This window comes from Sceloporus occidentalis, unplaced genomic scaffold (assembly GCF_023333645.1).
Source record: "Sceloporus occidentalis isolate IW3139 unplaced genomic scaffold, rSceOcc1.0.p SCAF_1, whole genome shotgun sequence".
NCBI lineage: Eukaryota > Metazoa > Chordata > Lepidosauria > Squamata > Phrynosomatidae > Sceloporus > Sceloporus occidentalis.
Window position 1 is genome coordinate 93,747,472 of NW_028316981.1, and position 22,574 is coordinate 93,770,045.

The 22,574-nt window shown below is 43.0% G+C and overlaps 1 protein-coding gene across 1 annotated transcript; it reads left to right on the forward strand.

Moving 5' to 3' along the window:
* Window positions 1-7,169: 7,169 nt before the first annotated feature.
* On the forward strand, window positions 7,170-10,103 carry HNRNPA0 (heterogeneous nuclear ribonucleoprotein A0). The gene has a single exon (XM_089529544.1). It carries the CDS (start codon window positions 7,411-7,413, stop codon window positions 8,365-8,367), a length of 957 nt encoding a protein of 318 aa, XP_089385670.1. The 5' UTR covers window positions 7,170-7,410; the 3' UTR covers window positions 8,368-10,103.
* The last annotated feature ends 12,471 nt before the right edge of the window (window positions 10,104-22,574 follow it).

Sequence of the window (22,574 nt, forward strand, 5' to 3'; positions counted from 1 at the left end):
TAATTTGGTGTCATCTGCAAATTTGATAAGCATGTCCCCTATTATTTCATCTAACTCATTGATAAAGATGTTGAATAGCACTGGGCCCAGGACAGAACCCTGTTGCACCCCACTGGTCAATTCTTTCCAGGATGAAGATGAGCCATTGCTGAGCACCTTTAGGGTTTGGCCAGTCAACCAATTACTAATCCACATAATAGTTGCATTGTCTAGCCCATATTTTACTAGCTTGTTTGTAAGAATATGGGAAACCTTGTCAAATGCCTTATTGAAATCAAGATATGCTATATTTACAGCATTCCCTTCGTCTACCAAGCTAGTAATTTTATCAGAAAAGAGATCAGATTAGCCTGGCATGACTTGTTTCTCAGAAATGTTGACTTTTTTGATTATGGCATTCCCTTCTAAATGTTCACAGACTCTCTGTTTAATGATCTGCTGTAGAGTCATTCCTGGTACAGTGGGCCCACCTTATCTGTAGACTTGCCATCTGTGGATTCCAGCAGAACAGAACTCGGAACAATGGATGCAAGCTCCAGGAAAAGAGATTCCACCTCAACATTAAAGGAACTTCCTGACAGGAAGGGCTGTTTGACAGTGGAACACACTCTCTTGGAGAATCTCCTTCTTTGGAGATTTTTAAATAGAGGCTGAATGGCCATCTGTCAGGGATTCTTTGATTGAGAGTTCTTGCATGGCAGGGGGCTGGAATGGATGGCCCTTGTGGTCTCTTCCAACTCTATGATTCTACGATTCTAAGAAACCATAGGTGGGTATCTTTGGCCCTCAAGATGTTTTCCCACAGTCCTTTAGTACTACCCACATGTGCTGCAGCTGATGGGAACTGTAGGACAAAACATCTGAAAGGCTAAAGGTTTTTCACCCCAGGTCCCCAGTTAAACTAAGAGATAAAAAGCAAAAAACAATAAGCACCTTAATATTACAGAAATATGTGTGTTTAAAATAGGAATGTTTATGCGTGTGGCAGCATATGAGCATTGCCACAAAAATCCTGTGATAGGGTTGCCAGAAGTTGGAAATTACTTGAAGGCAAACAACACACACACAAACACAGGCTTCCAGGCTAGTTCTGGGCATTAAGCCATTTAAATAAAAACAAAGTGATAAGGGGGAAATGGCATGAGAGAACATAAACAAATTGCCAGCATATAATAAAACTGAGAAATCGTACTGTATTGGCATGAGGAGGTTACTAATATCTGATCGCTGATAAAATCACTTGCAAGAACACTGATCCAGGAGCGAAAGCAAGGATAAAATGGGATGTATTAAAAGATAGCAAGGATAGAGGAGGGAGTGCGTTACCAGATCTGAACTTACATATATGGGCCAGTAAATTATGTTGGATTCAAGATTGGATAAAATTAGATAATACAGATCTTTTGAATCTTGAAGGGGCTCATTTAAAATATGGGTGGCACGCTTATCTTTTTTATAGAGATCAGATAGTATTTAAAGATTTCCTGGAACATCCTATAAGAGAAGCACTCTTTTCTACATGGGATAAAGTGAAGACAATGTTTTATAACAGACTACCAATGTGGGTTTCGAGCCAAGAGGCTTTCAGACACAAGTGGAACTTAGAACAAAAATGGTTGACATACAATGATTTGACTAGAGTAGAGAAGAAGGGAAAAATAAGGCTAAAAGATTGGGAGGAAATGATTGATGAAGGAGTTAAAATAAACTGGTTTGAATATGCACAAATCAAAGCAAAATATAAGAAAGATGTAAAGGAATTTGGGATTGAAACGGTTGTAAATGAAATAGATTTAATATGGTGGAGAAAAGAAAAAAAGAAAGTATCAAAATTTTATAATATACTTCTGAAGAGAGTTTTAGAGGAAGAAGTAATCAAAAACAATATGGTGCGATGGGCACAGGACATAGGACGCCCAATTGCCTATGAAGCTTGGCAAAGGTCATGGGATAAAACAAATAGGTTTACCGCTTCGCAAGCTTTAAAAGAAAATCATTTTAAAATCATAAATAGGTGGTATCTTACTCCTGTAAAAATGGAAAAAATTTACAAACTACATAAATTGAAGTGTTGGAGATGTAAAAAAAATGAAGGGACGTTATTGCATATGTGGTGGTCCTGTAAAAAGATCAGCAAATTTTGGCATAAAATTCATTTAGAAATGCAAATAATCTTTGGTTGTAAAATTAATCTTTCACCAGAACTATACTTGTTGAATATGTTAATGGATATTGACAAAAACATAGAAAAAAAGTATTGGAGAGTGCTTTTATATCTGATAACGGCAGCGAGATTAATTATTGCACAAAACTGGAAGAACAACAAACCCCTAAATACAGAAGATTGGAGATTAAAAACACAAGAAATGAAAGAAATGGACAGGCTCACAAGATTATTAAATAACAGATCAGAAGAAGAATGGAAGCAAGAATGGAATCCAGTGATAAAATATTGGGAAAAATCTTTTGACATTAAGAAAGACTTGTTGATATGTTAAAAGCAATAGTAAAGCAAATTTGCCCATGATGTATAATCTACGAAATAGCACAAGAGTAAGAAGGAAGATGTATTGTAATGAATATACTGAGAACAAACTGTAAATAGAAGATACTTCAGCTTGCAAAATTACTTTGTAGCAGGGTGGATATATGCTTGCTAAAATTAGGTTACAGTGGACCCTTGTTATACGCGGGGGTTTGGTTCCAAGATCCCCCATGTATAACAAAATCCGTGTATGCTCAAGTCCCATTAAATATAATGACATAGCAAAATGATGTCCCTTATAAAAAATGGAACATCAAGGTAAATTTATACTTTTTGGGAACATTTTCAAACCGTGTATGCTTGAATCCATGTATAAAGAATTCGTGTATAAGAAGGGCCGACTGTATCTTGATTTATTTCTTATATTTCACTTATACAGGGTTTTTTCTTCTTTTTTATGTTTTATGCTTTTGTCTTTCTATATTTCTTTGTTTATAAAGATTTCACTTTTGTATGTCTAATATAAATAAAAAAATACTTAAAAAAAAAGAACACTGATCCAATCTAATGGCAAGCAACTAGGAAAGTACAAAAAAAGTCCTACAAGTGATTGGTCACTAATGACAGTCAGTAAGACCTCACCTCTAATTGAATGGGAAGACAATTACTTACCCTACAGAAGGCTAGAGAACTCTGCCTCTGACTGGGCACAGATACTGTAATGTAAAAGCAGCTCTTGAGAGCAAGTCGGGCTATGCTATGCAGCATCCCCTGCTCTTGTGCTGTTCCTGGCTGGGAAATACCTCAAGGAATGCTGGTAACAGAGTACCTCTGTTCCTAGACAGGCTGCTTTACTTACCTTTTTGACAGAAATATGCTTGAGATAAATATATATTGGATGCTGCTATATATAACAATACTTGTCTGCTTATGCAGATGTTAAAATCCTTTATGTGTTAAGTACAAAGAATGTAAAGGTTCAAATATACAGGATGTCTGACAAGTTTGAGACCAATATATAACACTTCTTAAATTGGATGTCTTGCTTGGAATGTAAAATAACAGATAATGCTCCTCAGCACTGAAAAGTCTATTTCCTCCCTAAAAGGAGTATATATCTGTTTATCTACTACAGTACTCCCTCCGTTCTTGTGGTTTTCGGATTCACATCCCGCGCTTATGCACAAAGGATGAAGGGGAGGGGGGAGAATGGGGTGTGGCTCAGTGGCATGCACCCTGCACCTATATTCAAGCCAATGGGGCCTGAATATAAGCAAAATTCTGTTTTTGTGAGGGGGTCCCCTGTGAAAAAGGAGGGCGACTGTACTAGGTAAAGGTAAAGATAGTCCCTTGACATGAATGTCTAGTTGTAACTGACTGGAGGGGGCAGTGCTCATCTCCGTTACTAAGACGAAGAGCCAGCATTGCCTGAAGACGACTCCAGTGGTCATGTGGCCAGCATCACTGAACTGAAGACTGTTACCTTCCCACTGAAGTGGTACCTGTTTATCTACTTGCATTTGCATACCTTCAGACTGCTCAGTTGGCAGAAGCTGGGACTAGTCACAGGAACTCACTCCATCATGCAGCACTCCGGCCTTGAACTACTAACCTTCTGATCTTCCAGTCGTCAGAATTGGCATCTTAACCACTAAGCCACTTCTTCCCCAGATCTACTACTATGATTATCATAAAATAATAAAATCCCCAGATCTACTACTATGTTTATAATAAAATAGCTTAAAAGAATAACAGAGAGTCTGCTCATTCTTGCATGGTTTTAATCCTGAGATTCCAAGATTTAAGAATAAGTTGAGGTCTACTTGAGGGCAGTTAATAAACAAATGTGGAGAGCCAGTGTGGTGTAGTAAGTTTGAGTACTGGATTATGACTGGAAACCAGGGTTTGCTTCTCCCCTTGGCTATGGAAAACCTTGAGTGAGTCACACACTCTCAGCCCCAGAAAACCTTGTGACAGGGTTGTTGTAAGTTAGAAACTATTTGAAAGCACACAACCACTAAGTGGAGCGCTGGTGCTAATTCTGCTTGTTTGGAGTATAATGTTGCTCAAGAGCAGGGTGCCAGGCCATCAGATGGTGGCCACAGGAATGACGTCCCTGCAAGAAAGGAGCTGGCAGCATGAGATTTCCTAGGCCTAAATCCACTTTCTCAGGTTCGTTTGGATATGATGATGATTGTAAAGAGATCTTGCAGCACCTTTGAGACTAACTAAAGAAAGAAGTTGGCAGCATGAGTTTTCCTAGACTTAAGTCCACTTCCTCAGGTGCATTTGGTAATGGTAATAATAATAATAATAATAATAATAATAATAATAATAGAGCTCTAGTAGCCCTTTGGAGATTCACTACAAGAAAGGAGTGAGCAGAATGAGTTTTCCTAGACCTAAGTCCACTTCCTCAGGTGTCTTTGGAAATAATAATAATTGTAGGGAGATCTTGTAGCCCCTTTGAGACTCCCTGCAAGAAAGGTGCTGGCAGAATGAGCTTTCCTATACCTAACCCCACTTCCTCAGATGCATTTGGAAATAATAATAATAATAATAATAGAAGAGAGATCTCATAGCACTTTGAGAGTCACTGCAAGAAAGATGCTGGCAGCATGAGCTTCCCCAGACTTAAGTCCACTTCCACAGGTGTATTTGGATGTAATAATAATAATGGTGATGATGATGTAGACAGATCTTGTAGCACCTTTGAGACTCACTGAATGAAAGAAGTTGGCAGCATGAGCTTTCCTAGACTTAAGCGTACTTCCTCAGATGCATGAGAATTGTTGTTTATTGTGGCACCAGAGCTCTTTCTCACAAAACTGCAATCCTCACATTCCCTAGCACTGAGCCAGGGCAGTTAAAGCAGTCTCAAACTGGATTATTTATGCAGTATGGATTGGACCTTGAGCATTTTTAATAACTAAGGTCTAAAACACACTGCAGAAATAATCCAGTTTGAGACCGTTTTAACTGCCCTGGTTCAGTGCTATGGAATCCTGTGAATTGTAGTTTGTTATGGCACTAGAGCTCCTTCTGACAGAGAAGACTCAATGTCTCACAAAACTACAGTTTCCAGGGTTCCCTAGCACTGGCCAGGGCAGCTAAAGCAGTCTTGAACTGGATTATTTCTGCAATGTGTCTAGGACCCAACTCATGCTGCATCTTCACTCCATAGAATCATAGAGTTGGAAGAGACCACAAATTTGGGGCCAAAAGAAACAGCTTTAAATGTTTGAAGGGGCCAAATATTATTTTGTTAGTTTCGCTGCCACGGATTAAGGTGTCCTGGGAATTGTAGTTTTGTGAGGCATTTAGCCTTCCCTGTCAGGGAGCTCTGGTACCCAAGAAACTAGAAATCCCAGGATTCCATAGCATGGAGCCATGGCTGTTAAAGCGGTGTCACACTGGATTATTTCTGCAGTGTGGATGCAGCCTAAGAGTGCATCTGCATTGTAGAAATCATGCAGTTTGGTGCCTCTTTGACAGTATCTGCAATGCCAAAATGAACCAGTTTGACACTGCTTAACTGCCATGGCCCAGTGCTATGAAATCCTGGGAATTGTAGTTTGTTGTCGCACCAGTTTGCTGACAGAGAAGGCTAAATGTCTCACAAAACCAGAATTCCCAGGATTCCATAGCACTGAGCCAGGGCGCTTAAAGGGGTGTCAAACTGGATTATTTCTGCAGTGTGGACCTTGGAGGTTTTTAAACGGAGGCTGGGTGGCCATCTGTCCCAGGGCAGGGGCGCTTTGACTGTGTATTCCTGCTGTGGTTCTGTATTTGGCCTTCTCAGTCAGAGACCTCTGGTGCCATAACCAACTACGAGTCCTAGGAGTCCATAGGACGGAGCCATGGCAGTTAAAATGGCGTGGAGGAAAGGGGATTATTTCTGCAGTGCGGACGCAGCCGAAGTGGCCCTTGAAAGGCCACGCTGCTTCTTAACGTGGTGCAAATGTCTGACGTGTAAAATGTTTTCCCAAGAGACAGCTCTGTGGGGCTGGTCTCCGAACGTAATCAAAGCGGCTGCTTGACTGACTGCTACTCGACCGCGCTCTACAGCGGGAATAAGCCGCGGGGCCCTTCTTCCTGCCCCAGGACTGCTCCACCAGCAACGGCTAAAGAGCCAGAACGCCCAGTAACGGTCGCGCCCGCCCATCAATTCAAATAGCCCCCGTTGCCACGGCGACGCCATTGGCCCCTCCTCCCGCCGGAAGGGGGCGATCCGGCTGAGAAAAGCGCGCGCGAGAGGGAGACCTGAACCGAGCGCGCCTATTGGCTGCGACTTTTTTCTTTTTTTTTTGGTGGTACTGCTGTCGCTTCACGCCCTCTCTGAGTACCCACCTCTTCCGCGTGGGCGTCGAAAGGAGGAGAATCCGATTCGCCTGCGCGGTTGTCACTCCCTCTCCGTCACCCGCTTTCCTTTCGTTGATTGGCTTCGAGGACCGCCAGTCTACAGGATTGACGCCCGCTCACCCGTTGTGGCGTCTGTGGCCACTGAGGGGAAAAGTGGGCGGGCCGTGCGGCGTTTCCTTTCGCTGATTGGTTCCAAGGGCCGCCATTCCCCGTTGGCGCCTGTGGCACTGAGGGGGAAAGCGGGAGGGTACGTTGCGCGGTGGGCGGGGCGTGCGGCGGTTGCTTTCGCTGTTTGGTTCTGAGGGCTGCCAGTCTCCGTCGGCGCCTGTGGCACTGAGGGGAAAAGTGGGCGGGCCTTGCGGCGTTTCCTTTGTGTGCGGAGGGTGCAGCATTCGCCGGGCGCGAGGGAAGGAGGCGGAGGCGGCGAGGGCGGCCATTTTGCGTGCTTCTTCTCCTCCTCCTCCTCCCACCCCCTTTTCCCGCTCGGCGGTGGTTGTGGCCGGGCCTTAGCCGGCCGCGGCGGCGAGGCGAGGCGAGCGAGGCGAGGCCCCTGGGTCTCCGCGATGGAGAGCTCCCAGCTGTGCAAGCTGTTCATCGGCGGCCTGAACGTGCAGACGACGGAGGCGGGCCTGCGCGAGTACTTCGAGGCCTACGGGACGCTGACGGACTGCGTGGTGGTGCTCAACCCGCAGACCAAGCGCTCGCGCTGCTTCGGCTTCGTGACGTACTCGGCGGTGGAGGAGGCCGACGCCGCCATGGCCGCCTCTCCGCACGCGGTGGACGGTAACGCCGTGGAGCTGAAGCGCGCCGTCTCCCGCGAGGACTCTGCGCGCCCCGGGGCCCACGCCAAAGTCAAGAAGCTGTTCGTGGGCGGGCTGAAGGGGGACCTGCAGGAGAACGACCTGGTGGAGCACTTCAGCCAGTTCGGCGCCGTCGAGAAGGCCGAGATCATCGCCAACAAGCAGAGCGGAAAGAAGAGGGGCTTCGGCTTCGTCTACTTCCAGAGCCACGACGCCGCCGACAAGGCCGCCGTGGTCAAGTTCCACCCCATCCAGGGCCACCGCGTCGAGGTCAAGAAGGCCGTGCCCAAGGAGGACATCCAGGGCGGAGGGCCGGGAGCAGGCGGCGGCGGAGGAGGGGGCTCGGCCAGGCCGGGATGGGGCGGACGGGGAAGAGGACGCGGCGGCGGCGGCGGAGGAGGAGGCAACCGGGACCACAACGGCCTCGCCAAAGGCGGCGGAGGTTATAACAGCTATGGAGGCTACGGAGGAGGAGGAGGAGGCGGCGGCGGCGGCTACGGCTCGTACGGCTCGTCCTATGGGGCCGGCGGCGATTATGGGAACGGGTACGGCGGCTTCGGCAGCTACAGCCAGCACCAGTCCTCCTATGGGCCCATGAAGAGCGGAGGAGGGGCGGCAGGAGGAGGAGGAGGAGGAGGCTGGGGCCCTCGCAGTAACAGTGGACCCTACAGAGGCGGCTACGGAGGAGGGGGAGGCTACGGGGGAGGAGGCTCCTTCTAAGCGGCGTCGAGGTGGTGTCTGCATGGAGCCTGCCCTCCTCCGTTTGTACCGGGGTCTCCGGTCACTCCCTCCCTCCCTCCCTCGGACCCCTCTCCTCCTCCTCCTCCTTGGCCTCTGGGCCTCTCCAAAGGCTCCTCTTAGCCCCGAGAAGAAGAAGCAGCAGCAGCAGCCCTCCTTCGCTGGGATCCAGCCTCCGCTGCTCTGCATCCTGAAGATGGACTGGGCCTCCTCTCCTTCTTTTCTCAATCTCTCTCTCTCTCTCTCTCTCTCTCTCTCTCTCACAGCCCAACGGTTTTGTTTTTAAGTCATTTGATGGACTCTCTATTTTTTTATTGCTTGGACATTAGTAGTTTTTTATACTAGGAAGGAGATACTGGTTTGTTTTTTAATTTTTGTTTTCGTTTGCTTGTTTTGCTTCCTTTTTTGTGGGGAGGGGGCTGGGAGGGAGAGTTCGTCCTTCTGGGGTTTCCGGAATTTGACACAAAAAGAGTAAATAAATTTGGGAGGGGGGAGGCGGGGGGCTCTCTTTGTAAGGACTTGGAGACATACACACGGGGTTTGTTTGTTTTCTACAGAATTACTCTTTGATTCCATGACTGTACAAGGGGTGGGGGCCGAGGGGGGGTTGTTTTTACATTTTTATTTTTTAAATAAATCATTGTGTTCATTGACCTTCACACGTCTTTTTTTCCTAGACTGCATTCGGTTACAGTTCAGACAAAGGCTTCCCAGTCTTAAAATAGGTTTTAGGCTCAGCGTTCAGCTTCGGTTGAGAGCAAAATACTGTCATCCCAGGGGGAGAAAGGCAACCTTTTTTTGCTGCCGCCCCACTGGGTTTCTTAGTACTTAACTGTGACAGTCAGACTTTTGAAATGTCCTCGGTGGGTGAAGTTGAAACTATTGTACATCCACTGTTTTTGTAATTGGGCAGTTAACTTGCTGAAACAGTTGCTCTGTTTTTGTACAGGGAGTTTGTCCATCGGTTTATTCTTACACGTTTAAAACATGTGCTCTTGAATATGTTTTGAGTGTTCATACTTTCAGATTGCTGAGTTCCACGTTCTGTTATTTATTGCCTTGCCTGTAAATGATCCGTTTTAGGGGAAGGGTGTATTCGCTATTAAAGACTTTGCATAGTGGAATCATTACAAGTTTGATACTTGTCTTGACTGTTCATATGAAAGAAGCCAGACATCCTTTGGAGTGCCATCTGCTGGCAGAATAGTTGACTGTTCTTAACAAGCTTTATTCCAAGAGCCTGAATTGGTTCTTTTAGGCCAGTGATTCCTAAACATTAGTCTTCCAGACTTCAGTTCCCAGAAGCTCCAGCAGCTTGACCAAAATTCAGGAATTCTGCGAGCTGAAATACAAAATATCTGGAGGACCAAAATTTGGGAATCACTATTTTAGGCCTTTAGATGGTAGAGGTCACATCTTGTCGACATTCCTGGATGTTGGCTGAAATGATAAATCTGAGACTCAAGTAGATTCCTTGATTAAAAACTTCAGTTGCCTAATTTCGTAAATTTTGTGGTAAGTTATAAGTAAAAGAACCAGGAACCCAGAGGCCAGCTGTAAATCAGAATCTCTGTAGTCCGTTTGATGTATTTATAGCCCTTTCACACCATAGAATTAAAGTTTGTTGTTCTATTAACAATGTTCTAGAGAGAAATTGCCTTCCTGAATAGAAATATAGAATAGTTATGGATATTGCAAATAAAGAATTGAATTCTTCACATGCTTCAGTGAGTATATATATAAAAATGTTTTTGTTTTGTTTTTTAATCATTATTGAACAAAACTATGATGGCCTCTAATGAGCTACTTTTTGTTTCAGGAGGTTTGCTACCTCAAACTTCAGAAAGGATTTAGGTACTAAAACTAGGTGATCTCTTAGAGCTTATCTGACTAATAAAGTTTTCAATAAGTTAGTGCAAGGTAGAATTGGGTTAGTGCTGACTGTAGCAGATCCACATTTCCTTCTGCACTGAACTAAGTTCCTGACAAGTTACACGGTTCATTGCATCTGAAATATCAAGTTCCTTCAGCTAATGAGGTTTGCTCTAAGTACAAACAGCTATATTTAAGTGAATGCAAATTCATAGCTTGTTATGACTTTCAGTCTGGTTTGTTTGTGGAAACATATCTAGATTGCTCATCAACCAGTGTGTTAAAGTTACTAGCTTTAAAAGAAGAAATGTATTCACTGCTCACTTTTTCTGCTTCCCTGGTACATCATTTAGTATATATAGGGCAAAGCATGAAACTAATACTGAGTTGGCTATGCATTTTCAGCACATTCACATCTAGCACAATACTAGTTCATATAAGTTTTGCATGTGGATTGTATGTAGGTTTACAGAGCTTTTTAATGAAGATGTGGCCACAGTGGGAAGCAGTTTTCAAGGGTATTTAGACACAGTTGTGCCTGACAAAACTTAAAACAAACAGTACTTCAAAAACATTGGAGCTCAGGGTATGTTTAATCATGTTTAGAAAAATAAGCCCTACTTCTTTAAATATTAGCTAATCCCATTTTGCTGGTGTCCTTGTCCCTTAGAAGGAAGATAAGAAACCTCTTGCTCATAGGTTGGACCTTGAAGTTTCCAGACTCAGTGTCTAGAACAGTTTATGCACAGATTCTGTTTGGCGGTTATAACTGTGTTGTGGTATAGTAGTGCAATTTCTGTGCCTTTAGACTTTAGATTTTTTAGACAAAAATGATATATGGCATAGGCCTAATAGAAGGTGAATGCCAGGGATGCTAAAAATGGTATGTGAGAGAATAAATTGCATTACAAATACCTGGCATTTCTAGCAAAACAGAGTCTTTCTAGGTTCTCATTCTCATTTTTATCTTTAGCAGTAAGGTACTGGTAATTGCATTTGATTTTATATTTGAGTATGCATGCCTAGATAAAGTAGAGCTTTCTCTGATCCACTGATAAGAGTTTTTGATAATAAGTATTAGCTATGAAGATATGCCTCAGAGTACCAAATACAAAGCTGGTGATGTTGCCATCTCTAGTAATGAGATATTATTGTGTTGTTCCTATATATGCTGATAGGTTCAGGCATTATAGAGTACAGTGGATCCTTGTTATCTGCTGGGGTTTGGTTCCAGGGTCCCTTGTAGATAACATAATCCATGGCTGTTCAAGTCCCATTAAATATAATGGCATAGTAAAATGATGTCCCCTCTATAAAAAGGCAAAATCAAGGTTTGCTATTTGGAATTTATACTTTAAAAAAATATTTTCAAGCAGTGGATGCTTGAATCCATGTATAAAAAATCCGTGGATAAGGAGGGCCAACTGTATCTTCTTGGGCTTGAATTTTAGCTTTTGCTTGTAATGGTGTTCTGTGTAAATTCTCTAAACAAGAGCTTCATCATTGTATACTACTTTTGGATGTTAAGTGCCTTATAGTTGACTCCACCTTATGGTGACGCTGTCATTGTGTTTTGACAAGATTTATGCAGAGGAGGTTGGTTATTTCCTTTTTCTAGATATAGGGCCCAAACAGACAGGCCAAATAAAGCTGCTTTGGGTCACTTTGGAAATACGTTGTTTAAATGACGTATGTGTCTTAGGTGGTCAGAAGCAATGCCAAACCCACGCTCCAGTCCTAAGAACTGCAGCTTAGCTTTGGCACAGCTTCTGGCCTCTTAAGATGTGTGTGTCATTTAAACAGCATACCTCCAAAGTGAACCAAAGCAATTTTATTTTGCCCTGTCTATTTGGGCCCATAATCTTCATGGTCTCCCTTCCAAATACTAGGTAGGCCTCACTCTGCTTAGCTTCTGAAATCTAGGGTCTGGTACTTGCCAGTACTTTTGGGAGGTCATTGTGGTTTTTCAGATGATCTGTTGTAAGGTTGTGCCATGTGTAATGAACTGGAAAAATTGATCACAAAGGGACTTGTTTAAGGTTTGATGGTAATATTTCTGGATCCCAATACTGTGAAGTCCATCTGTATATGGGGATATAAGAACTGATCCAACTGTACAGTTCACCTCTATCTTCTTAAACCAGTGCACCAGCTGTTGTCCAACTTACTTTCTTTTAGCCAAAGGCAGTTCTTGTGACAGTTACAAAACTAAAGCTGTACACTTACCTTTACTTATCTAGCTCGTTTTGCACAATTCAACAGAAGAAAGTGCAGTATCTTAACAGAAATCTAATCCAAATTCAAGCTGTTACATGAATCCTACAGATACTGACTTTTATTCCATATTTAATTCTAGCAGTATAACATGTAGGGAACATTCAAGACCAAGACTGGAATCCTCTTGGTGATTTATGCAGTCATAATGTTGCACTATACCTGCATAAAGCACTTTTGGTAGCAAGGTACAGAAGAGAGAAAGCCAACTTTGTTCCTGAGCTGGCAGGGCAACTTTGTTTTGACGTGTATTGTTTTATTCCCTTCGCTGTGGCATCTGTGGCTGTTTTATATCTGCCACTGTGCTACTCCACTAACACCTATACTGTCAAAGATACTGGACACCTGGATTGCAGCCGAAAGTTCTAGCATGGATTCTGACAAAACTAGTAGCTCATCTAAACCATCTTTCATTTGTGAGTGTATGGGAGAATAAAGTGCAGAAGCAGCTTGTTAAATGTTCTTTGAACATAGTGGAAACATTGTGCCATATTTAAGAAAAAGCTTAGATGTTTGGACACTTACACTCGTGGAAAGCTTAGTCACTTGCATTTGAAATTAAGTTCCTGTTGGAGATTAATTGAGTGAAGTGGAAATATGTTCTGCCTGCTTTAATCCCAACATTTTTTCTTTATAGCTCGATGGACTGCTTGCTATGTGGTTAGCACACCTTAGCTTTGTCTAGTACAGTGCTACTCAGAGTGGTAGTCTGAACCATCAGCTGCTCATCCATGTTGAATTTCCGGGAAAGAAAAAAAACCCGTTGTAGCCAATGGCACAGGTATGGTACTGGTCTCTGGCGCAGTGGGGACAAATGGACATCTGCCACTTGAGATGGTTGGAGAAGCATTAATGTACTGGACATTTTCCCACTCCTCCCCTTTTTTGGTCATATACAGTACTGTATATGAAAAAATCTAAGCATTACAGGACGCTAAGTATGGAGATGTCAGATTGAAAGATCTTGTGTATCAGTACTTCTGTAAATGTTTTGTAGCAAAGGTGTATAGGCCCTCTGGTTTGCAGAATCTGGTTTGTATTTCTGCCTGATTCTCTAACAACCAAAGCCTAGTAATTGCTTAGATGCCTCCACCAACTGTGGTTAAAAATGGAATGAAGCTCACTGCTCTTCCATGCCACCTCTTGTTATCCCAAGCTGTCTAGTTTAGTAGCATAATTCACGTTGTTTGTTGGTGCTCTTAAAGAATGAAAAAATACAAATTGTTACTTTACTGCAAACCACATACAGATCTACCAGTGCTGTTCTGTAGTACTTACTCTTCTGGGTACTTAACCTGTCTCAGTAACTTTTGACATTTTTACTTATTGACTGACTAGTTCTTCACAAATGCCATTTGTGTTCTGTGTGATTTATATGTTTCTCTGAAAATCTCATTTTTGTATTATGTATGTTTGCAGGAATGTTAGAGGGGCCTTGAGCTTTTTAACCAAGGGATGGATATCTTGGAAAAGTAATTGGCAACAATCCTTATTGTGACAATTTTAAAAATAAGATTATGCATCCCTGTATGGTGTGCTGTCTTGAAATGCATGATTTTAGTCCATAACTAGATATCCTAGAGTAAGCAGACAGAACTCACCCATATACTTAAGTGTGTTATGAGATGGAATCCTAGAGTTCATGTTCACCAAAGTTTTTTGAGCAATCACGTTATATCTGCCTTCTTGGCATCCTTTCAGCACATACTTAGACAAATACATTGTAACTAACTTTGCTCCCAATATTTGCTCAGTAGATATTGCAACATCAACACTGAATGTAATTTTTACTTAAACCCAAGGTTCATTTACAGACAACCTAATTCATCACTTAATGCAATGGATTTGTGAGCGAGTGATCAGATCAAATATCAGCTAAGCTGAGCTATACTAAATAGGCCCTTACTGGATTTCTTTAAAGAAAGAGGCAAGTAATATTGACCCAAGAGGTTTACAGGAGTACACTTTGTATAGTTTATTTTACACAAAATGTTAATGTATATAAAACAAGCTTCATCATGCAGTATAGAAACTGTCTTTTAAACTCCTCTAAGACACAACCAGACAGATGCTTTTCTGATGTGGGCACTGCACATGCTATGTAATGCCTTGAATATTCTGGAGTTCTTATTCTTTTGTCTTCTGAACTTTTCTTTAGCTTAGCTAGATTGCAGTGCTTGAAATCTTTAATAACTGGTAATGTGTGCTTTTAAGTTCTTTCTGATTTTTGGTGACCTAAGGCAACTCTATCATGGGGCTTTCTTGGCAAGATTTGTTCAGAGGAGCTTTGCCATTGCCTTCCCCTGAAGCTGAGAGCATGTAACTTGCCCATGGTCACTTAGTGGGTTTCCATGGCTAAACAGGGAATCAAATCCTGGTCTCCAGAATCATAGACACTACATCAAACCACTATATCACATTGGTTCTCCGTAATAAGGGTATTATAACTAGTTCAACATGTTCTTACATACTATAACATTCTGTTCAGATGTTAATTACTTGGGGTTGCAGGATAATTGTCCATTAGGGAGTGGTAATCCATCAAAATGATCACAGTACCCCCCCAAATTTTATCATATCAGTTTGAACTGTAAAATATATTCTAAATCTGGTGTCTTTACATATTGTATCAAATGATTGTGTATACAAACCCTAAGAACCTCAGCATAGTTATTTCACTAATAAAGGAGAGATCTAAAATTTGATGATGCTGAATTGGATCCCAACCTGAAGTAATCTGCTTCTGCAGAGAACATGCCAGTTCTTTTTTTGTTTGATAAAAGAATATGTAAAGGTACAAGTAGTGTCTCTAGTTACAATTAACAACTTACGTTTTAATTTTCTTTAAAAAGTATCTTTTGAAAAATAAGCTGGTTATCAGTTATAAATGGTTCTTGCCCATAAAGTGCTGACTCTAAACAAATTCAAAAGAGAGCTCAAAAGTGGCAGAGAATTGTAATCAAGAAATGACATTCTTTACTGTACAAGAGTAATGTAGCAGCTTACTCTCCCCAAATCTCCCTATTTGAGCTGCTGCGATAAGGCGCTGCATCAATTATGCTGTTTTATTTGCTGGCACAGCAGCTCTGAAGATTTGGGCTGCTGGTGATTTCAGTTCATTTGTCAGAGCTGGGATGATGAAAGTTCCAGGAAAAGGACTGGTTACATGTGAATTCATGAAGGCTAAGAAAACGTGTGCACTGTCTTAAGCAGAGCAGAGTGGCTGGTAATGGCAAACTTCTGAACAAATTATGCCAGGAAAACACCATAACAGGTTCACCTTAAGGTGAGAATAAGTCAGAAATGACTTCAAGGTACACAACAACAGTTGCTGAGGATATAATTTGGAGAGGAGTTTGGACTTTTTGAGTTGAAGATGCTTAAGGAGGACTATCATATCAACAACAAACTATTGGAGATTGTGCTTGCACAAATTCATTCATATACTGTATTTGTGCTTGCATAAATCCACGCATGCACATGCATGTACACAAACACACACACTTGGAGAGGAGGGATGGGGCTTGCTTCAGTAACAGAAGAGGCCTTGCCTATTTGTAGCTTTTTCTTTGCCATTACATATATAGGACAGAAAGTAGTGATAAATAATAACACTGTTAATACTCATTTTGTAACTCAGCAGCCATTCTAATTTCTTTCAGCCATCAACTATTCTGCCCGTGCTTGATCCAGCAAGAATATGGCAACAAATCCATGTGGCTGCAGTAATTTAAACAATGGTATTAATGAGCTGCTATTCTTAGGGACAAGAAGAATTTATAGGGCCTAGGAATTTGATAAGAAGGTTTATGGTTCTAAATGGCAAAACTGCTGTCTTGCCCTCTCCCCCACCCCTCGAAAGCTGCAGTGTATTAAGAGGCACAGTTTTAAGATACAGTTTGTGCTATTACAATTTGTGTGCCAGGAAATGTTTTGAATGTTAAATTTCAGTCCTGTGCTAAAGGTACAGGAACCCAGCCATGAAAGGAGGCCCTTCATAGGAGAATTTTGAGAATGTCAGATTGACTTAAGAGTGGTGATAAATACATCCACTGGCCCTGTCAAAATGTTTAGCCAGTTATCTACCAACTTAAAGCATTCCTAAAAATATTTACTAGGAGCTAAAGTCCATTTGATCTCAATGGAACATCAAATAAGTCAGTTTACGATTATAACAAATTCTACATTGCTAATAAGTTAGAGTGGAGCATTTTAGCAAAATAATTTTCGTTAGTTCAGGGAGGTCTGGGGATATACAAAGGGTGCTTTCATGCTGAGTTGCTTTGGCTCAAAGCCCACACAATGTGTTTCCTGATGTGCAGCTTCAATAGGGAATGGTTACGTTTGCCTAGGGTTTCTTAACAAGGCACCACCAGCTAGACTGGGAGAAGCTAAAACACGATAGCAGTATTTCCACTAGATATTGTAGCACATGGTAAGTGGAATGGGGTTTGGCCGAAAACATTGCCAATGGTTTAAGTACAGAAAAGTTGACAGATAATGAGAAAAACACTGAAAAGGCAACATTTCTTCACAAATACATCTGTGCTGAGGATGTGAAGCTATGAGGATGTACTATGCCTAGGATGTTTTGTTCATAAGGTTTGAGTCAGAGAGTCTTCAGGTCACAGTATCACACACCAGTTCTTGACCTGCCAGCACATAGTGTATTTCTCTGCATATTGTGCTATCTCCTTGCAGAAGCCAAGAGGTAAGATGGAAAACAACATTTTAAAAAATCATCAGATGTCATTTATTTATTCAACTTGCCCATTTCAATGCACAAGCCTCCCCAAAGAAGATTACAGGGTAGCATAAATACCATGTAGGAACAATATTGACAAAACTAAATATTCCATGAAATACAATTAATACACTTACAAAATTAGTAAACATAAAAACAACCCAAAATCAAAGTCCCCAAACTGGATGCAACACATTTGCAAATGCCTTCCTGTGTTTAATTTTAGGTCCTCACCAATGAACAATTTTCTTGGGCTTGAGTTGATTGTAAGCTGTTTTGAGGTGTATTGACAATAGACTTTGGGGCAAGCCATATGTTATTGAAAAATTAAGACTTGTATGTTTCTAGGTAAGGCTCACCAAGTTAAATGGACACTATGTAAGAGGTATCTTTATTTCAGTGATTCTTCTGGTGGTTTCAGTTTAGTTGATAATGTGCCTTGTTCATTCTCTGAAGATGCCAGCCACAGATGCTGGCAAAACGTCAGAAATAAACTCTTCCAGAACATGGTCACATAGCCTGAAAACCCCACAAAAAACTATGCCTTGTGCATGTTTCAGAAAAGCAAAGGTATGTAACCCTGACATCCGATTTTGGCCTTGCATTCCAGGGCACAATTTTCCTAATAGTTGCATAACTTGACTCCTCTCTTGTAAACTTTCTAATAATTTAGATATGTTATACTATTACCAGTTTGATATTTCCCAGTTAATATTTATTACTGGTTCTAAATAAGAGTAACTGATTGGTGCATGATATTGTCAGGAATTGCAAATGCATCTTTCCTGCCATAAAATATTGGGAAGGTTATGTGATGGCTTATACAATAGTGGAACAGTTTTTGGAAAGACATGGCGATTTTAGCCACAGGCCAAGAGATTACTGGAATGGAGGCAGGTGTGATTCAGACCTGTTCAAGGTTGCTTCTGTAAGAAGGGTCTGGCTCCAAGAACAAAAAAGGGACAATGTGGGAATCGGAGAGGCAAATGTGTTTATAAAAGGTAATGGATGCGAACTGAGTCCATCATGGGTTTGAAATTGTACAAACTTTAATTAGGAAATGTTAATGCTTGCTGTTTGGAGACAGTGTGGCATAGTGGTCTGAGCATTATGTGACTTGTCCAAGGCCGCCCAGTGAATTTCCCCTGGCTGGGAATCGAATCCTGGGCTATAGAGTTGTAGTCTGAAACTCCAACCACTATGCCACACTAATTTATTATATATATGCGTGTGCGTATGTATATGTATATATGTACAATATATAAGATCCAGTGTGGTTTGAGCATTAGACTACGACTCTGGAGACCACGGGTTGAATCCTGGCTCAGCCATAAAACTCCACTGGGTGATTTTGGGTATGTCACACTCTCCCTCAGAGGATGGCAATGACGAAACCCCTCTGAAGAAACTTGCCAAGAAAACCCCATGATAAATTTGCCTTAGGATTGCTATAAACCGGAAATGACTTGACGACATACAACAATGCTTGCTGTTAAGTTCTGGCAGTGGGCATCTCTGGACTGTATAATTATTGAACAAAGGTTCACTGAGTTTTACTTACTGAAGCCTGAATTGCAGAAACTGGTTCCTGCTGGACTTGACAGGTATTCAGCTCATGCTTCCCTGCTACTGAAAGACTTGTGCTGGTTGTTTGTTGCATTTTGGGCGCAATTCAAGGCATTGACTTAAACTTTTAACGCCTTAAATGGCATGGAGCCACCTATGTAAGGGACCTCCCTGTCTCAGCATAAACCTCGCTGGATACAGATATTTAAAAGAGAGGCCATCTTGAGGACAGTATTGCTGTTCTTAATTTGCTTTTAATCTTACCTTCACAACCCTTTAGTCACTTGAACACTAAAATAGAAATGTTGAGGAGAATAATAATAGTTACATGCACCACTTTCACTGACTTTGTAATATGTTTTAAAACGTTACTTGCCTGAGGCTTTTGGAAAAGGGTGGGTGGGGTGGAAATCCAAAATAAGTGATGCAGTGCACATAACTCTTGTGGAAATTCTGGGAGCAAAGGAATAACTACTACTGATCCCTCGACCCCCATGGGATGAAGATGTGGGGGAGAACTGGGCGCAGGCAACAACTCGGCTTTGCTGAATCTGCTAAATCTCTTTTGGTGTTTTATTGTTCAGATCAAGCTTGAACTCTCCCTGGGAGCCAGAATGATTAAATTGAGGCTGTTGTACTTTGGCCACTTCATGAAAAGGCATGACTCATAGGAAAAGACAATATTGCTAGGAAAAGTGGAGGGAAGTAGAAAGACAAGACCACAAGCTAGATGGATAGACTTAATTAGAAAGATCACAAGTATGAATTTACAGAACCTAAGCAGACCACTCTTGGACATTCATACTTGTGACATTCTTGAGTCCATCCATCTAGCTTGCGGTCTTCCCCTCTACTTCCCTCTAAGCAGAGCAGTGAGAGCCAGCATGGCCTAGTGGTTTGAATGTTGGACTATAACTTTGGAGACCAGGTTTTGATTTCCTATATGGCTGTGAAGCCTACGGGGTGACCTTGGGCAAATCACTCTCTCTCAGCCTCAGGAGATGTCCTATCCACAGGGATGTCATGAGTCCAAATCTACTCCAGAGCAGATGCTTCACCCACACTGCAAAAACAATCCAGTTTAATACCACTTCAGCTGTGATGCCCCAATGCTATGGGATTCTGGGCATTGTAGTTTGCTGCAGCACCAGACCTCTCTGTCAAAGATGGCTAAACAAAACTATACTGGACTACAGGTCAATCTCATGTATTAGTCAAGGGCAGGTTTGGGGGCCAAAATTATGGATTTTGATATAACCCATGTGTAAGCTGAAGGTAAACTTAGGGGCATGTAACAAAGGATGTAAAGGATGAAGGAAATGAAAATGATACTTAAGTAAGGAAAATGATGCTAAAGGACGAAGGAAAGGAAAATGATGCTGTCATTTTCCCACCCAGGCATTCAAAAAGGCCAGAAACAGCCCTGTGGCAGAGATTGTAGAGGTGGTTGGTGCTTTTGTTTCCCACACTTTGGTCCTCCAGATGTTTGGGACTTCAGCTCCCAGACTTCCTGACAGTGGGCCAAGCTGGCTTCTGAGAGTTGATGTGCAACACATCTGGAGGACCAAATTTTGGGGACCAGTTAGACTAAGGTCAGATAACCTCTCACCTGTTTCTGCTGGATTCAGAGAAGAGGATGGTTCATATTTTGATAAAAGTTACATTACAGGGTGTACAGATGGTGTTGTATACACTCATGGATAAGTCTAGAAATTTTAGTCAAAAAATTGACCCCCAAAGCTCATGTCAACTTTTCCATGGGTGAAATAAGACTCAGTGGTTCCCAAATATTGATCCTCCAGCTATTTTGAACCTCAGCTCCCACAAGCCCCAGAAAACTTGTCCAAAGGTCAGGCATTCCGGGAGGTGAAGTCTAAAAACACCTGGAGTTCTAAATTCTGGGTACCATTGAGTCTCATCCCTACACCCTGTACTGTAACTTTTATCAAAATAAAAACCATCATCTTCTCAAAATCCAGTGGAGTGAGAGGTTAGTTGACTAGTGTAAGTGGATCCCAAACTTGGTTCTTCCAGATGTTTTGGACTTCAGCTTCCAGAAGCCCTAGCCAGCTTGGCCAACAGTCAGGAATTCTGGGAGCTGAAGTCCAAAACCTCTGGATGATCAAAGTTTGGGAACGACTAATCTAAGTGTTTCACAAGCTTTAGTCTTCTAGATGTTTTGAATGTCATTGCCAGGATTCCACAGCACTGAGCCGTGGTAGTTAAAAGTCCAAAACGTACTGCAGAAATAATTCAGTTTGAGACCGCTTTAACTGCCCTCAGGGCTCAGTGCTAAGGAAGTCTGGGAACTATAGTTTATTGTGGCAGCAGAGCTCTCTCTGATAGAGGACATTTTCACAGGGGAAAAAAGTGTTAAGGAACTGTATTTATACCGGCATTCTTGCACGATTGGAGAAAAGATTTCCACGCAATGTTGTCATCCTATCCTCCTTGAAACATGTTGAAGTGTTGTGCTAGTGCAGTGATGGTGAACCTTTTTGATTTGCCATGCTGGGGGCGGAGCTTCCACCCTTTGGGGGGTGGGGCCACATGCTAGAGGCAGGGCTTCCACCCTCCGGGGGTGGGGCCTCTGGGGCAGGGCTTTCTCCCCACTTCCTTTCCCGGCCTCCAGCTGTCAGAGTCAGAAGTCAGGGGAAATTGGGGGAGGGGCGACAGGCACGTGCCTCCTGCTACTCCTGCCCTTCCCTTGGCCTCCAGCTGTCTCTTGGAGACAGCTGGGGACCAGTAACGGCCCACGGGAGGGAGGAGCAATGGACCCGTGGCCCCTGCTTGTCTCTGAGGGGCTTCACTAGATGTGAGGTGTCCTCTGAAGGACACCTCAGGTCTGGCAAAGCCCCGCGGGGAGGAGGAGGAGGAGGAGACCCACAGCCCCTGCACCTTTCCTCGGGGCTTTGCCAGACGTGAGGTGTCCTCTGAAGGATACCTCAGGTCTGGTGAAGCCCCATGAGGAGGAGGAGGAGGCCTCCGCCCGCCCTCTTGGTCCTTTTCCCTCCACGTGAACTGGCCCGTTTGGACAGAGGAAAGGGAAGCTGAGGGGAAGAGGGCTGGGTACGCGTCCCAGTGTCATGCCCAGCCTGGAGGATGGCTTGGAGGACTCAGAGGATGAGCTAGAGCCCCTGGGACCTGAACCTGTAATGGAGGAGCCAGAGCTCCTGGGGCTTGAACCTGTAATGGAGGAGCCAGAGGCTGGCCCTAGTTCTGCTGGAGCAGAGTCTATGGCCCCTCCAGAGATTCAGCAGTCAAGTTTGCCTGGTGCCGAGGCTGTGGACATGGAGGAGGATCTGGGCAGTGTGCCTACCTTCAATGAGCGTCGAGCAGAAAGAGAGGGCCTTCGAAGATCTCTGAGGCTTTATCAGAAGCGTCTTCGTAATCAGACACAGCTGAAGGCCGGCTCCTTGCCTTCTTAAGCACCTGGAGCATGTGTGGTTCTTTGCCAGTGGATATCTGACTCTTTTAGAGGAAAGACTCTGTCTCTGGCTCTTTTGGCTTCTTGTCTTGACTACCCGGAAACCTTGACCTTGGACTGCTTTATCGACCTGCCTATCTGTTGCCCTGAACCTCGGACCGTCTGACAATTCTCTTGGTAATCCCTTTGGTAGAACTACTGTGAATCTCCAGGACTGTGTAGCTTACACTGACTTTGCTGTGCTGGGAGGGGGTTTGTTTGTTTGAGAACTAGCTGCCTTATCAGCCCTTTGGCTGCTTTCCCGGA